Source organism: Vombatus ursinus, unplaced genomic scaffold, assembly GCF_900497805.2.
Source record: "Vombatus ursinus unplaced genomic scaffold, bare-nosed wombat genome assembly UNPS02014798.1, whole genome shotgun sequence".
Lineage (NCBI taxonomy): Eukaryota > Metazoa > Chordata > Mammalia > Diprotodontia > Vombatidae > Vombatus > Vombatus ursinus.
The window spans coordinates 82,459,695-82,477,013 of record NW_020954576.1 but is presented as its reverse complement, the minus strand read 5'-3'; the positions used below and the strand labels follow the sequence as shown (position 1 = coordinate 82,477,013).

At 40.7% G+C, this 17,319-nt stretch overlaps 1 protein-coding gene across 2 annotated transcripts in view; it reads right to left on the bottom strand.

Annotated features, from left to right (window-relative positions):
* The window catches only part of LOC114050186 (calpain-8-like), a 118,982-nt gene that overhangs the window by 10,912 nt on the left and 90,751 nt on the right, over positions 1 to 17,319 (bottom strand). Inside the window, exons 16-21 of one of the 2 annotated variants that reach the window (XM_027871814.1) lie at positions 12,150 to 12,214; positions 6,572 to 6,640; positions 6,084 to 6,162; positions 4,536 to 4,652; positions 3,072 to 3,130; positions 185 to 900 (exon numbers count right to left, since the gene is read on the bottom strand). In XM_027871814.1, the coding sequence (XP_027727615.1) occupies positions 877 to 900; positions 3,072 to 3,130; positions 4,536 to 4,652; positions 6,084 to 6,162; positions 6,572 to 6,640; positions 12,150 to 12,214 (413 nt within the window). In that variant the 3' untranslated portion in view covers positions 185 to 876. The remainder of the gene's footprint in view (positions 1 to 184; positions 901 to 3,071; positions 3,131 to 4,535; positions 4,653 to 6,083; positions 6,163 to 6,571; positions 6,641 to 12,149; positions 12,215 to 17,319) is intronic. The other variant, XM_027871813.1, reaches the window with a different exon arrangement.

Genomic DNA, 17,319 nt, shown 5'->3' with positions numbered 1-17,319 from the left:
AACCAATACCAGAGGCTTTGATTTCCTTGACACACCCCACCTTTTCTAAGGAACTAACTATATTGTCTATCTTTCAGCAGAACTGAAATCTCTCATTTCCCAAACACATCTTCTCTTCCTACAAACCAGAAAGCCTGGAAGCACTTTATTAGAAAAAAGCAGGAACCATTTTTGTATATCTTACTTTTTATCTCCCTTTTGATTGGCCCATTCATTGATCTAGGTTTCAGATAGCTTGGTTTTTCGGTGGTGGGGAGGAGGGAACAGAGAAAGGAGAGAGAGAGACAGACAGAGAGAGACAGAGAGAGAGATGGATGGAGGGGAGGAGAGATTTCTGAACCACTTGTGTAAAAGAGATCACAGGATTTAAAACACAACTTTTTAAAAAAGTTATATATTATAAGAGAGACAAACACATCAGCCGTGGAACCAGTGTTACATAAAAAATTCTATTTAGTTTGAGCCTACTTTCCTCAGAGACTGAGGTGAAATAAAGGAATCAGTGTGCCCCAAGGTGTTGAGGGGAAATGTTCTATTCTTGCTATATTTTCAAAGTAAATATCCTTTTATAAAAGCTAATTGATGTTAAATAGTAAAATGAAGTGGGGGGGGATGAAAAAGAATATAATCAATGGGGGCTGAAGTCAATGGCAGTAGAGCAGAAACCACCCAAAACCCTTCAAGCTACCTTAGAATCCTAGAAGGGGTTGGGGTGGGGGCATGGGGAAGGTGTGACAGCCTGGCTCTGGGATCACTCAGCGCAAAGTTGCTACAATACAAACAGATTAATTTGATGATTTGAGTGAAGTGAGATGGAGGAAGAGAGTGGAAGGGGGCATCCAGAAAAGGAGCTTCAGAGGTGTCCAAGATGTTGGCTCAGACTAGCACACAACACAGCCACTGTGAAAGGAAGAGAACAAGGGTTAGGCCATTACCATTTATATGAGAATATTCATAGTAACACTTTTGAGGTAGCAAAAAAAAAAAAACAGATATAAAGTGGCTACCCATCAGTTGGAGAATGGCTGAATTATGGTATGTGAATGACATGGAATAAATGTTGTGCTGTGAGAAATAACAACTCTGAGGGATTAAGAGAAACGGAGAAGATTGGTACAAACAGATACGGATTGAAATAAGCAGAACCAGGAGAAAAATGTACACAATCTCCAAAAGAACCGCCATGAAAAAACACTCATTGACAACTGAGGTCTAATTGGAATGATGATCTTCATCCCAGAGAATAGGTGATGAAACATGTCTGTTTATTCTCAGGACAGAGATGGGGACCTATAGGAGCAGAAGGTTGCATAAGTGATCTCCCTGATCACTGGTTTTGCTTAACTGTTTTCCTTTGTTACAGAGACGGGCATCTCAGGCAGTGACTGCAGCATAAAAATAAAAGGTATCAATGAATGATGTTCTTGTTTTTTTAAAGAATGAGGCCACTGCTTCCAAAGGCAGCTGGCGTGATTTATTTTTGAAAGAGATGCTTCCCTACCACAAATGGACGTGAGTTTTTTTTTTTATATATCCTCTGCCTGTGTGGTTTATTGCTCGGTGAATAATAAGAAACTAACAGCTCCCTCAATCAAGTATGGCTAAAGCCATGGACCCACAAAAAATGAGACTTAGACATACCATAGCTCTGTACCAATTGGGATCTTCTAAATTATTTTTAAAATTGTGACATAGGATGCCTATAAAATCCCAAAGCTATCCCTCCATCAATTTTCTTGGCATGATCACAAAGGAAGTCTTTAGGACACAGATCAATAAGTGGATGGTATTATTCATATTACTGAAGCATAGAAACTGAAGCAAATGTAGATGATGTAATTTATCCTAGATTCTTTGACATGATTACCAATAAAACCAGTTGCCTGGTCCCACTGCCTCTACATCAACTACTTATTTCAACTGAAAACCTCAATGAAGAAGGAACAATGCTTTCTTCTGTAGGGCCCAAATAATCAACACATTTCAACAACTAGTATCATAACTTCACACTGAGAGAATGTATAAGAGCTCCTCAGATTGGCATTTTAAGATTTTTCCCCCATGCAGAACATTATACTCATTATATTCTACATGATCTAATTTGTTTATTTTGCATCTTTAGGAAACCTGTATCCATAGTCAAAAGCTTGGGTTCAAGTCCTTGTACCACCACTTACTTATAAGCTGTGTGACTAGACAGATCACGTCAACTTTTTGAGTCTCAGTTTCCTCATCTGTGAAATGGGGACAACCCTTGCATTACCTACAGGACACAGTTGTGATGATAAAGCATTTGCTAAATCTTCAAGTGCTATGTAAACATGACCCGTTCGTATTACTGATTATCTAATTAATTAATAATTAAATGGTTAATAATTAAGTAGTTAAATATCTTTTTAAATTAATAATTAAATGGTTAACAATTAAGTGGTTAAATATCTTTTACATAACCCCTGTCTGCTTCCCAAAGTGTTTCTTTTAAATGGAAAGCACCTAAAAGTCAGGAGTTACTTCTGTATTTACACTGTTCGCTTTATACTACGTCCGTCCCATCGGCAGCTGTTGCCAATGCTGTGCACCAACAATAATGCATCATGCCCTATAAATGGCTTTGATGTTGTTGGTCAGTTGTTTCAGCAGTGTCTGACTCATCGTGACCCGATTTGGGATTTTCTTGCCAAAGATGCTGAAGTGGTTTGCCATTTCCTTCTCCAGCTCATTTTACAGATGAGGAAACTGAGGCAAACAGGGTAAAGTGACTTGTCCAGTGTCTGAGGCCAGATTTGAACTCAGGGAAATGAGTCCTCCTGACTCCAGGCTTGGCACTCTATCCACTGAGCCACCTAGCTGTCCATAAATGGCTTAGAATTTGGCTTATAACCTTTGCTTAAAATGCATGCAATTTAAACATCTGTGCTGAAGAGGAGAGCCCTAGCCTTCTCCATCCCACCCTCAACAAAATGTGCATTTTGACTTCTGGAATTGAGATAAGGATGAAGTAGAAACAGAATGACAGATTTATACAGTCCCTTTTCACACAAGCAGTGTGCCGCAAACCCAACCCCATTTACCTCTGCCAGTGAGAGCTGGACAATGCCACTCTGGTCCTTGTCCAAGAGATGAAACATTTCTAAAGAGTCAAAGAAAGAATGCAATTAGACATCTAGTGATAGGCCACTGAGCCACCCACACCTCTGCTATCATGCTGGACCCGCTCTCCTCCCCCCCCCATAACCAGAGGCTTTTCCAACCTTGATCTGGGGCAGAGTTGGCCTTCTACTTGATCAGTAGACCTTCTGCCTGCTCACAAGCTTCTCCTGCATCTTCCTCTGGTCAATCCTAATGCCACAGCTAATAATCTAGCATGTGGATTATCCAGTACCTATGCGTCCTTCTTTCTGACTGCCTGACTTTTGGCCTTCTCACTGGTTTCCATTCCACCTTCCGAAAGTAGCCGGTGGAAACAAAGGCCCACATGCCACCTCGGTTAGATTAGATTCCCTGTTTCCTTGAAATCTAATCTCACCTTTGCAATCTCCCACCTGTGTAATGCTGGCCAAGTCATCTGAGCTCTCCAAGCCTCAGGTGCCTCATCTGTACAACTAAACCATGTGACCACCTAATCTCTAAGGCCCCTTCCAACTCTAAATCCTGTGAAAAACCTGAGCGATCCCTCTTGTGTTGTTCAGGAGGTCTGAGCTACTTATAAGCTCCGAGAGAGGTGAGATCATGGGAGCTGGAGCTAGAAGGTGACCTTAACATCTAGCCCAAACCTCTCACTTTACAGATGAGATAATTTTTTTTAAAAAGCACTTAGCATTGTACCTGGCACATAGTAGGTGCTATATAAATGCTTTTTTTCTTAATTTTTAGGCAATTGGGGTTAAGTGACTTGCCCAGGGTCACATAGCTAGTACATGTCAAGTGTTTGGTCTGAGGCCAGATTTGAACTTAGGTCCTCCTGACTTCAGGGCCCATGCTCCATCCACTGCGCCATCTAGCTGCCCCTTAAATGCCTTTTTAAAAAGATAGGGAAACTAACTAAACTTCTCCATAGAAGAGAAGTAATTTGGCCAAAGTAATGCAGACAGCTAAATGGTCACCTTCAAGGTGTCTTTATCTATGTATCTATCACCCATGATATCTAACATACATACATATATATGGGTGTGTATATATGCATGTATGCATACGGATATATGTGTGTATGTATGTACACATATATATATACATGTACACATGCATATGCATATATATGGCCTCAGTAAATATTTGTTGAATAAATGATGACTTCAACTCTTCTCCAGAAGGATAAGGCAGTCACCATGACCTCAGTCCACATATAGTATCTTCTCAACTTGTTCTATACTTAGCCCTTTCTGCCTATGCTTTCTCGCCAACTGGTGGGAAAACGTCATCATTGGATTTTACCTCTAAGCCTCCCAAATGCAGTGGCAGATACTGCTTCAAGACAGCATCACCCCTCCCCACCCTCCAATCTGGAGTTAAATGGGCAGTGGGACAAGCAAACTCACTGAAGAGGCTCTCCAGCCGTACCATGCAGGCAATGAAACTGTCAAAGTGAATGCTGAGTGCGCTGCCCCCATAGCGCACAGCGATGGCCTGCTGTACCTGGTTGTTGAGAGAGAAGCCTGCAGGGACAGAATGGAGACAGGTTTGAGAGAACAACTAAACCCTTTCTTTGCCCAGCAGAGAAACTTCACCCTCCCCAAGGACTGGGAGGGGAGGAGGAAGGAGGAGAGCAGAGAAGCTTGGCTACGGTTTTGCATAAATTTGTAAATCAGGAACCCAATTGGTCCCTCATTGGTTCCCCCCCATTGATGCTATATGTGTCTTATTGATTTCTTTTTAGTGATTCTGTACAGGGCCCACTTGTCCAATGTAGAAGGCAAGGGTAGGCCTGCTCCTATTAACATCACTCGTGATATGGTTCAGATCAGACATTGTGGTGAAACAGATACCGCAGAAGGTCAAGAAAAGATGGATGGCTGTTAATCAGTCACCAAACATTTACTGAGAGCCTACTATATTTTAGGAGATATACCAACCCCTGGGGATATAAGGACAGCCCCTGTCCTCAAGGAGTTTACAATCCAAGTAAGTTAAAACAACATGTACATAATTTTTTTTGTTGTTCAGTTGTTTCAGTCATGCCCAACTCTCCATGACCCCATTTTTAGGAGTTTTCTCAGCAAAGATACTGGAGTGGTTAGCCATTTCCTTCTTCAGCTCATTTTACAGACCAGGAAACTGAGGGAAATAGGATTAAGTGACTTGCCCAGGGTCACAAGTCAGTAAGTATCTGAGACTGGATTCGAATTCAGGAAGATGAATCTTCCTGACTCCAGGCCTAGTACTCTATTCACTGCACCACCTAGCTGCCCCAGGTATATATTTAGGCATATATAAAATAGATACAGTATGATTGGAGCAGAGAAAGCAGGCACTAGCAGCTAGAAGGGATCAGGAAAGGCCCAAAGGCTGAGGATTCAGAAGAAACCTCCAGACTGAGGACCAGAAAATGTTGAGTTCAAACTTATTAACTAGCAAAACTTCCAGAAAGAGGGCTGGATTCATCAGTGTGTGCTCTCTCATTTTTCATCTGAGTATTTGTATATCTACATTATAAAAGTAAAGGTGGGGAGAGATAGGAAGACAACTGCCAGGCATCCTTTCCAGGTTCCTCACCCAACAGAATCCTAGGAAATACAGAGAAAGTCCTAAAATTACTGTGATCTCTCCCCCTGATAAAAATAAAAGCTCTTAGAAAAACTGAAAGTGATATATGGCATGGCAACTAGTAGGATGTTTTGCATACAATAGGTGCTCAATAAATCTATGCTGATTTATTTTTGGATAGACACATGATTTCATTGGTATAAGGAACTCTCTATTTACCAAAAGATCAGCATTTATTCTTCAACAAGGATCAGACAGTTGCCTCTTGCTCTGCTGACTTTTATTCTGAAACTATCAATAATCACAATGACATTATATTTGTATCTCAATTTCAGACTTGAAAATTTGGGTCTCAAGGCCCTGTCCAGAGATCATGTCCCCACCTGCTTTCTTGAAAGCTGTCCTCATCTCATGCGTATTGATGGTCCCTGAGTGGTGAGCATCTACTTCCTGGTAGATCTCCTGAAACAGAAAAGAAATGCCAAGCAGAAAATAATCCTTTATGAAACTTTCAGGAGCTCACACTCTCCCCTACCCTTAGTGATTCACTCCTAGGGTGAAACTCTGCCCACTTTTCCCAGAAGGAGTAAGAACAGAGACAAATGTTTGTCCTGAACACCAGCGTAAGACAGTCATTACTTCTCTGGGACGGTGGAGGTTTTGGTTTGGGGAGTTGGTATTTTGTTCTCTAACTTTTCATCTCTTCCTTATCTTGTCTTGAGCCATAACATGTGCTAGGGTGATTATAACTAGAGGATTGAGTACTTAGATTAACCTAGAACAATACAGGGATGAATTTTCAGGATGAGGAATTCGGACTGGAAAGGGAAGAACGTTTGAAGGAGGTAGAAAGAATTAAATGAATAGTTACCAAATACTTCTGAATCTTCAGCCATAATGTCTTGAGTTCTACAAGTTCCAAAGTGCCCGTCCCATTATTCTGGACATGTTAAGGACATAGTATAGACAACAACAGTTTAGACTAAAGTCTATGTACCCTGCAATTTTTTTTTTCTTCTGGAGGGGTCATCCTATCAGGCGTCAGCTTCAGATCAATCTCCTGTATATGTCTTTCAAATTTGACTCAAAGACAAATATAGTGCTATCTTAGCATTGCCAAGAAGATCAGGACACCAAAGATGAATGCCTGCTAGTTAGGCAGGAATTCCTCCAGCACTTCTTTCCCTGAACCTCAAGAATTTTTTCTCTGACTGATGGGATCTAAGTGACTGACAAGCTAGCCCTTCCTATCCTTTGGCATTGTAGGGAGGGAAAGTGGCCCTGAGAAACAGGAGATGGAGTAGTCATGCGAGCCAATGAGGAGAAGCTAAAGAGGGAAGTAGTACCATGAGATTATCATCTCAAGACTCTAGGATTGAAGCTATGTGGGCAGATCATACATTAGACATGTCAAGATGGATGCCGTGTCCGAGTTATACCCTCCATCCCATCTCCACATCATTTCCCTTCCCCACTTAGGCTCTCTTGCTCCACTCTTTGGATAGAGTGGGAGCATGGAGTTTTTCCCCCTAGAACCAGGAAAATCTGTTTCTTACAAGTTTGTTACTTTTCTTTGTTTAAATGTTTATGTTGCCTCTTAAGCAGGCAATTGAGATAAATACTTAACCATAAGCACTGCTAATGTGGTTGTACTTATTGTGGATGCACCAGATGGGGGGCTGCGTCCTAGGGGAGGAGGAAGGAGAGGGAAAGGAATAGAGATTTTGAAGCAGCAGTGATTTTTGCTAAAAATGCACTGTCTAGGAGCTCAGAGCTGAAAAGGGGAATTATTGATTCATTTTTACAACTTCAAGGGCAGAGAGAGAATACTTATACCAGAATCCCTTTAGGCAATGAATGAGTCAGCAATCACTGGGGATCAGTGACTAGCTGGGTTAGAACTGAGACCGGGCTTCTGTCAGTGTTTTCCCCAGGCTTAGTTCAAGAGGAAAATCCCTCCCAGACAGGAAGACCTTAGGGAGTGACTAGAGAGAAAGTCTGGTCCAAGTGTAGTCCATCCAGGAAAAACATATGTGGGGGAGGTGGGGAATAAGAGTGACTGATAACCATGCTTACCAGCATAGCCCCACTTATCAGCACCACACCACTGCTAGACATCTATCCAATACTATTACACCTAAGCCTAGAACTGGAAGTACTTTTTCAGTGAATATATTCTCACTGAGGTGCAGTCAGAACTAAGAGAGAACAAATTCTAGTGAAGAGTAAGAAAGATTCTACAAAGGGTATAGGCTTTAGAGTTTAAAGGGACCCTAAGGTCATCTAGTCCAACCCCCTCTTAGGCCCAAAGAGAGAGGAACTTGGAGGCACCTAGGTGGCACAGTGGATAGAGCACTGGCCCTAGAGTCAGAAGGACCTGAGTTCAAATATGGCCTCAGACACTTACTAGCTGTGTGACCCTGGGCAAGTCACTTAACCCCAATTGCCTCCAAAAAGAGAGAGAGTGACTTGCCCTCAGTCACACAGGCAATAACTAGCAGAACTAGGATTTGAATGTAAGTCCTTTCTGCCATGCCAGCCTGTCTCCCAGATCCAAGAAGACACAGCAATATTTAAAATTTAATTGTCCTAGGGACTGAGGAAACTGAAAAGATCTGTACAGTAAGGTCTAAAATTGTTGTTGTTCAGTCACGTCTGACTCTTCATGACCCCATTTGGGGTTTTCTTAGCTAGGGTGGTTTGCCATTTCCTTCTCCAGCTCATTTTACAGATGAGTAACTGAGGCAAACAGGGTTAAGTGACTTGCCCAGGGTCATACAGTTAGTAAGAATCTGAAGCTGGATTTGAATTCAGGAAGATGAATCTTCCTGACTCCAAGGCCCAGTGCTCTATCCACTTTGCCCTGGTCTAAAATTACACAACTCCAATTAATCTGTTGGCAGCAATGCCAAAATGTGGAGAAAGGTCATCAGCTTTCATGATGTTCAAAAACTCAACAGCAGTGGTCTACCTATGTTCTGTAAATATACAAAGTTGCTAATTCCCAACAACATGGTTATCTGTCTGCCCATTATGAAAGATACTAATGAAGCCCTCTCAAGGACAATGCCTAAAGAATGTTTGTGGGCTGGGTATAGTGGCACATGCCTGTAGTCCCTACTACTGAGGAGGCTATAGCTGGCAGACCTTTTGAGCTTACAAGTTTTTAGCTGCAGTGTGCTAAGTCAATCAGGTGTCCACGCTAAGTTTGGTGCCAATATGGTGGGCCCCAGAGTTCAGGGGGGCCACCAGGCTGCCTAAAGAGGGGTGAACCAGCCCAGATTGAAAACAAAGCAGGTCAAAATTCTTGCGTCAATTGCAGTAGGATCGGGTCCATGAGTGGCCACAGCACTTCCAACTTGGGCAAGGTAGGGAGACCCAGGCTTGAAAAAGAAAACAGTGTGTGTTTTTACAACTACTCCTGGTGATAGGTGCTGAGCCAATCCTTGATATACTGCAAACTGCCTAAACAGCTTAATGGGGAACAGTTAAAGAAGGAGAACACCTGTAAGATAGGGGATGACAACATCACAGGGGCTCTTGTGGAGTAAGGAAACAGATGCAAATGCCAATGTGAAGAGCAAGTGGTTGTTGCTTAATGCTTGTCTACCAGACAGCCCTTAAAAGGAAGCTATACTGGCAGGCCTGTCTTGATGGGAATGATTCAAAGATCAAGGAGCTATTTGTAGCAAAGCAAGGAATATACTGTCAACACCCTGTAGATTTTCATGATGCAAAAATTAAGTTAAGAAGCATAAGGGCCCATGGAAGGTTGGTCACAGAGACTGATGACATCCAAGACCATGGCAATGACCACAGTTGATAAGCTCCAGGGAGAGGGCACTCATGCCTCTCATTCTAAAACCAGGACAGTACCTTTCATGTGTGTAGATGTGTGTGTGTGTGTGTGTGTGTGTATGTGAGTGTGTGTTTTTCAAAAGAGCATTCTTCCCAATATTATTTTCCAATAACACCTAGTAACACTTAGTAGAGTTCTCTAATAACGCGTGGTAAGTTATTCTTATTCAATTAACAAGCATACATCCCAGCTAAAATCCCACCTTCTAAAGGATGCCTTCCCAACTCCATTTCATTCCAGTGCCTTCCCTCTGTTAATTATTTCCTATTTATCCTGTATATATCTTGCTTTGCATATGTTTGTTTGCATGTTGTCTCCTCTATTAGATTGTCAGTTCCTTGAGGGCAAGAACTTGTCTCTTGCCCTTTTTTGTAATCCCAGTGCTTAGCACAGTGCCTGGAACATAGTGAGTGCTTAATGAATGTTGACTGGTTGATTGTATATGAATATGAATACCTACCCTGTTATAAGCGCTGTCCTAGGTGCTAAAGACACTCGTATTTTCACTGTGTTGTTAACTAAGGATTTGTATCCAATTATGTGAAGCCATGAAAAAGGGGACAGCATGGTACAGAAAGCACACTGTATTTGGATTGGAGAAGCCAGGGTTCAAACACTACTTCCTCTACTTACTACTTGTGTGGCTTTAGAAAAGAAATCTCAGCTCTTTGAGCTTCAGTTTACTCCTAGGTGAGGGAGTGAAAAAGCGATTATACTCCAAGCACCGTGCTAAGCCCCAGTGATACAGATATAAAAACAGACAGGTTCTGCCTTCGAGGAATTTACATTCTAATGGAAGAGACAACAAATATAGGGAAAGTGATATCAGGAATGTTTTGGTTTGGAAAGACAGAAGAATGATGAGTAGAGTTTTATAGAGCAAAGCTATAGGGGAGCAGATTAACATGCCATTCCTGTAGTAATGACAGAATTGATTTGATTTTGGTCCTCAACACTTGGAGTCAGGAAGACCTGAGTTCAGATATAGACTTAGAGACTTACTAGTTGTGTGACTCTGCACAAGTCACTTAACTTCTGTCTGCCTCAGTTTCCTCATCTGTAAAGTGAAGATAATAAAGGCACCTAGCACCTATATCTGAAGCAGGCTTAGCTACCCCAGAGAAGGGCACCAAGCTTCTGAGGTCTCTCATACATATCCTTTAGCGACAACAGTATTGCAAATTTCAATTTGTACTTAGAACTTCTAACATTAGCCTGAGTTTGTAGTTTAGCCACAACCTACACTAAACTGTAGCTATGAATTAAAAATGGAAAAAAATGATGATGTCTACAATGTAGTATTATGGGATGAGTTTCACCACTCACTAGCACTATGACCTTGGGCAGACCATGTTCACCACTCCCTATCTCCTTTATCCTGGTTACAAAATTAAGAAAATGATTTCAAAGTTCCCTTCTTGTTCTAATTTTCTAATGCTCAAGTTGCCCCAATCCAGAGACTGTCCTTAGAATTTAATTATCCCTTAAGAGGTTAGCCCTCCTCTTGGACCCAAAATTGTCAGCCACACACCTCTTACCTGACCCAGATACCTAGCTCAGTGTAGAGGGTAGGCTCTGGAATATATGAAGTGCTTCATCTCATGCAAAATACCAAAGAGTCCTGTACCCTGAGACACAACATGCTGACTAAGCCCTCATTTAGAACATGAAGGCAACCAGGCTGGCACACAGGTAGACGCAGGGACTTGGCTTCGCTATCAGACTTGAAGGCTTGCTAGCCTGTTGAGGTCCCCAGTGTGAGTCAGCTCTGCTGAATACCAATTACAGTGGAAAAGCTGATGGTAATGAGAGTATGCACCTCTGCCTGCTGAGTGGTTGCTGGAGGGAAGCACAGACTGGATGCTGCAACCTCCATCCCATGGTAAACAATTCTAAGCTCTGATGCTACACAGTGCGTTAGACAGACTAGTCCAGGCCCTGTATGTGCCCGCAGAAGTTTTTAGGGTCTGGTTCTGCAGACAGTCCAGCAATGCTTTCTGCAGAAGTAACCAACAAGGGGGATACTGGAACAGGGATGGGAGTAATTACTGACAGACTAGGGATATGGGAGCTGGAGGAAAAGGTGGTATCAGCTTCATCCTCATCTTTCTCCAGCTGCTGGCTGATTCCTGAAATTCTACTTTGACAACTTCAGCCCCTTTAGCTGAAGACCTTGATCCCTTTTCAAATGAAAGTACCCTTGACAGGGGCTGTAACACATTAATCTATTATCAATCATTTATACCTTCATGTGAATTAAGGATCTGATGGCAGCTTTGCCAGGAAAGAACTTTCTCCCCAAAGACAAACTTCACCTGCTTTACAACTTTAGAATTTAGAGGATCCAAAAAGCCAGACAGAGTTTAGGGGCTATGGAAAACAGAGAAAGCATGATCTAGTAGAAATGGCACCAGATAGGAGTTTGAAATCTGGCTCCAATATTTACTATCTGTGTGATCTTGGAAAAGTCATTTTATATCTCTTAAGTGTATTTTTCATCCAGTAAACTATGAAGCTGATCTCTGAGGCCCCTTCCAGCTCTAAATTCTTTTATCCTACAAAACAAGAGAAAGTGATTCTGAAAGGATACATCCAAAAGGCTGATCATTTCTCTGCAGGTATTGATGTTGAATCCATCAAATTTCACGTCTGTTCCTAAATGTTTGAATAAAAAAAAAAGGAAGTTTCAGAGGCACTTGAGGGAAGGGAAAAGGATGTCCCTGGCAGAGTGCCACAAAATGCATCAGCCTTGTGTTCTTAGGGTCCTCTGGCAGGAAACATAGGCCCATGTGACTGGTTTGCTGGCAATCTGCTCTCAGCTCAAGGACCACATCTGCTTCATGACATCTGCTAAATGTCATGGATGTCCTGAAGAGCACCCACTCTTCTCAGTCCTACTTGCCACTCTCTTCCCTCACACCTAGGAGCAGAGGTTAGGATCAAAGACCCATGGTCTCACTTCTTTTCTCCCTGAGCCTTTCTTCCTTGGAAAGGAAGAGCCGATAGAACTAGACAAAAGGACAGGAATGGATGTCTTAAGGACAGAAGGACTTGATCCACTGTCGCAAGACGCCCCCCCCCAGAGACCCTGGAACAGTGGAATGTGGATATCTGTACACTCATCCCTTCCACATTGCAACTTTCCCCACAGTGGTTTTGATATATTGTGGGTTGGAATAAGAAATTAAATGGGAATTTTGGGGGATTTTGTAGAAGCTGCACACAACACATGAAGGCCAACAGATGATACAGAAAAAGTTTTCAGAAATACATGAAATATATGTACCATATTATATAATATCAACATATTTTATCTTTTAGTACTATAATAATTCAGACTTCTTCTCTGGTATGAAGGGAGGACCAAAACATTTTACACAGGTTTTCCAGCTTGTAGGGGTGCCATGCCCATAACCCCCATGAAGGGGAAGGGATAACTGTACTTTCTCAACCATCTCCACTCCCAATGAGTGACTACAGAAATCAGCAGACGACCCAATGTTCTACATGCAACCCATATTAGTCTGCTGTGCTGAGTAAATGCTTTTTATTATTGCAAGGGATCTATTCTTTTAAAAATGTATATTGTTGTCATTCTATCACAATCATACATAAAGGGGAAAGTTCCACCCCAACCAGATTGAACCCTCTCTTGTAACGCAGATAAAACCGTTAAGCAAAAACATTCAATATAAAGACCATATCTAACAACATATATGGAATTCTGCTCTAGTTGTGCTCTGCCTCTCCACTATGAGAAAGAAAGCATGTTTCATTATCTGTTCCTTGGAACCAATGTTGGTTTTTCAAAACTCAAGAGTTCAACTTCCTCTTAGAGATCTTGTCATTTACATTGCTGTCATTATGCAGATAGCTCTTTTGGTTATGCCCCAAAGTTCCACTTTTGTTGGATTTATGGAACTAAAAACAAGTTAACACAAACTTCAAGGATTAGAGATGATAAGAACCTCAGAAATCATCTAGCTCACTTCCCTTTTTAGCTTTAATGATTCTTAACTAGCGACTCCCATAAATTCCCCAAAGGGGATCTACCATGAAAGAAACTTTGCAAATTTTGACATATGCAACAAGCTGGAGGTTTTCCTTGTGATTTCTTGACATTATACAGATAACAATGGAGCACACAGGTCATCTAATTCCCTCTTCAAGGATACTCTTGATACATATGTTTTATAAGTCTCACAAATATTTTCTATAGATGGAAGGTAGGCATATGGGATGGTAGTTGTTGATCTCTCATTATTGGTCTTAAAAAGATTCAAGATTTTTTTTGACGCCTTAGGTATCTTCCCTTCCTTCCGATACCTCATGAATTGATCTCTCAATGCCCTCACAATTGTACAACTTCCAGCATGTAGCTCCTATAGGTACAATTAGTCTAATCCAGTTACTTTTAGTATATTTGTTCTCTTTATGTGTCATTTCCATCTATGCAATGAACACTTCAGGGATGATGAAGTTAGAGTCTAAATGCTATGGTTCCACTTCCCTTGATAGTCAAAAAATTTCGTTGCAAAAATCTTTGCAGATCATTTCCATCCACCTTTTGCTGTTCTCCTTTCATTTTTATCTTTAAATGCCTTCAGGGTGATTATTTAATTGGGTCCCTAACCAAGCTTTCTTTCAATTGATTCCCCACACATACTTCTTTTCTGTTTTATAAAGTGATACTGCTCATAGCTTCTTCTATCCTTCACCATAAGATTTTTCCAATGAATTTGTATTCTAAACCAGTAGTGCCCTTAGCTACCATATCTCTCCACTCTGGCAAGCAAATCAAATGGTTATTGGTGAAGGCATTTTTAGGCTTTTTTAAAAATCCTCATTATAGTCATCAATTTATACCAGCTAAACTTTTATTTTAAATTATTGTCATCATTATCTATATCCTTTTTCCTGTCAATATCTTATTTATTATCAATAACTTTTTAATAAGTTGAAGTAGTATTCATTTCACTTCATCTTTTCTTCTTTTTTCCTTTTTCCTTCCAGCTTTGTAGAAATTTTAACCTTTGCTCTAAAGTGGTGGTGGTTTGACTCTTCATGTAACACGAATTTAGAAATTACTTCTACATCAGAAATGACTCATTTTTTGTCTACTAAAACATATTCGTTTTCATTTTTTGTAATGTTATTCAGTATTTACTATTTCCAGAGCCTTTCAATTCTTTCCTCTAAGAGGTTATTCATAATGTATAAGCATGAGACTTTTATAATGTATAAGTATGACGCTACTGTGTAGTTTACAAGTCTCTGGTTTCTCTCAGTTTTTATTTCTGATCCATATTTTCCAACAAATTTTTCACCATCCTTACCTATGTCTATCTTTGTATGAAAGTCAGCAAGTATCATAGTGTATACTGATTAATTTGGAGGGTCTCATATCAAGTTCTTCACAGAATCTTTCTAACTCTATCTTCTCCAACAAAGGTTGATGCATAAGCTGCAATTATTTTCATGGTGGTCTTTCCCCAAATACTTATTTTGAGCACCATGACATGTGATTACTGAATATCCCGTAAAGTAATGTTTCTTGTTGTCTTTGGATGCATTATAAAACCAATTCTGCCCAACTCCTTTATGTTCCTCTCCAAAGAAAATCTGTGAGCCAACTTTACATTTAGCTGCAGCTGGTGTCTTCTAGTTTTCTCTCATAGCAAGACTGTCAAGATAATACAATTTAGTTCCTCTGGTAGTTTGACCATTCTTTGGACATCAGACAAGGATCTCACGTTTAGAGTACCAATAGCTAAATTTAAGTTATATGGGCAAAAAAATGGTGTGATTCTTATCACCCTCTGCCCATTTTTCTACTATTTGCAGTGTTGCTGCAGAAGTGGAAAGAGGCCACACAAATATGAAGGCCATTTTGTATGTTTCTTTGTTTTATGGGTTGCCATGATCTTAGAATTCATCACCAAGTAACTAGGCTGCTGCTGCTGCTGCTGACCCTCTTTGAACTTGGTTCTAGAACCATATCTGAAGTCTTTCTTACATAGTAGAAACTGCCATAGCTTAGACTTTATTGACATGGCTTTTAATAACATATGGTTCCCTCTAGCATGAGGAAGCATCAGAGTAAGACTTTATGGGGGATCTACAGCATCACTGTCATTTCAAAAATATCTGTTCCAAGAAGAATCTTAAGGTCATTAAAATCACTGAACAATTTCACAAAAACAAACCATCCCCCTCGCATTCTCTTGTTTAATTTTGAGATTAATATATTGACCATTTGTAGCATAATAGACAAGATCTATGGGTTGTCCATCCAGTTGAATGTCATAGTCTCAACAATAGAGATTTTTTTTAATCCATTTGTTTCTTCTTGTGTGTCTAGCTAAGCCAGACTCTTGGATATCAGCTAAGAGGTGGGTCATGAAGATATCAGAATGGGAACATCTAGAGAACCTCGCTATCTATAGGAAATCCCTCTCTGATTTGAACCCTACATCAGACATCTTCCTATGGTGCATTGGATAGAGTTTTGGACTTGGAGTCATGAAAAGCTGAATTCAAATACTTCCTTGGACATTTACTAGCTGTATAACCTTTGGCAAGTCATTTAACCATTCTCAACCTCAGTTGCCTCATTTGTAAATGATGGCTTCTAAGATACCTTTGATACCATTACAAAGGCAGGCACCTTGAGTGAGCATCTTGCTGTTTTATATCTCAGTTGATATTATCAATGTGGCATAGTAGATTATGAGCAGCTCTCAAAGTCAGGGAAATTTAGGTTCGAAGTTCTGTCTCTGACACATACTGGCTACGGGAGCCCTGGTAAGTGATTTAATCTCTCAGTGCTCTAGGCAACTCTCTAAGACCATGAGTCACAAAGAAGGTGCCAACCTGCATTAGAAAAGAAAATTCCTCACTGGGAGTTCCCTGCACCAATAAGATATTGATAAGCAGAGCATCCTCACAGTAATTTATCTTTGTTTTTACAGTTTTCATAGACTCTTACATGATTCTGACAGACCCCTGAGAGATACTTTGTTGGGAGAGAGTCTTCAAAATGGCATTTTGCTTGACAAAATCAAATACTTTTTAATAGCAAACAATCTGCACAGTAGGATTGTTTTCTCTACACCGTTCAGTCAATACTGTGACTCTAAAGATGTAGTCTGCTATAGGATATCATTTGTGAACCCTGCCCATTTCCTTCTCATGACCTCATCAAGAATGTCCTCCCTGTGTTTGCATTATTCTCACCAAGAAGGGAGAGTAGATGCAAGAGTCGGTAGTTACTGATAATCTCTCAGTTATGTTTTTTGGGGTACAAATAAGGTCCAAGCTGTTTTTCTGAGCCTTTAGTGTACTTCTGTCTTCCAGATACCTTGAGAATTAATCCCTCAAAGTTCTTAAAATTGGCCACCTTCAGTAAGGTTATCTTCTGTATGTACTTGACTTGGCCTGCTCAAAATTAGCATGTATTACTCTGCACATAATTTTGCATAGGGATGAAAAAATGTCTGAATATTTCTACAGCCCAGTATTCTTGTCCTTACAGGGTTCTGTAAACCATTTTTTCCAGACACAACAAAAACTTCACTCATGCTTGTCAGGATAGATTAAATTAGCCTGGAAGGCTTTTGGTTGGACTGTATAGTATTGCTGTCATGCTGTGGACAATTATCTTCTTCAAACTGAGCAGGTATACTACCTATCTCCATAACACCGCCTCTACACCCCCCCCCTTACTCTCCAGTCTTCCCTAACTCACTGTCATGGCAGCA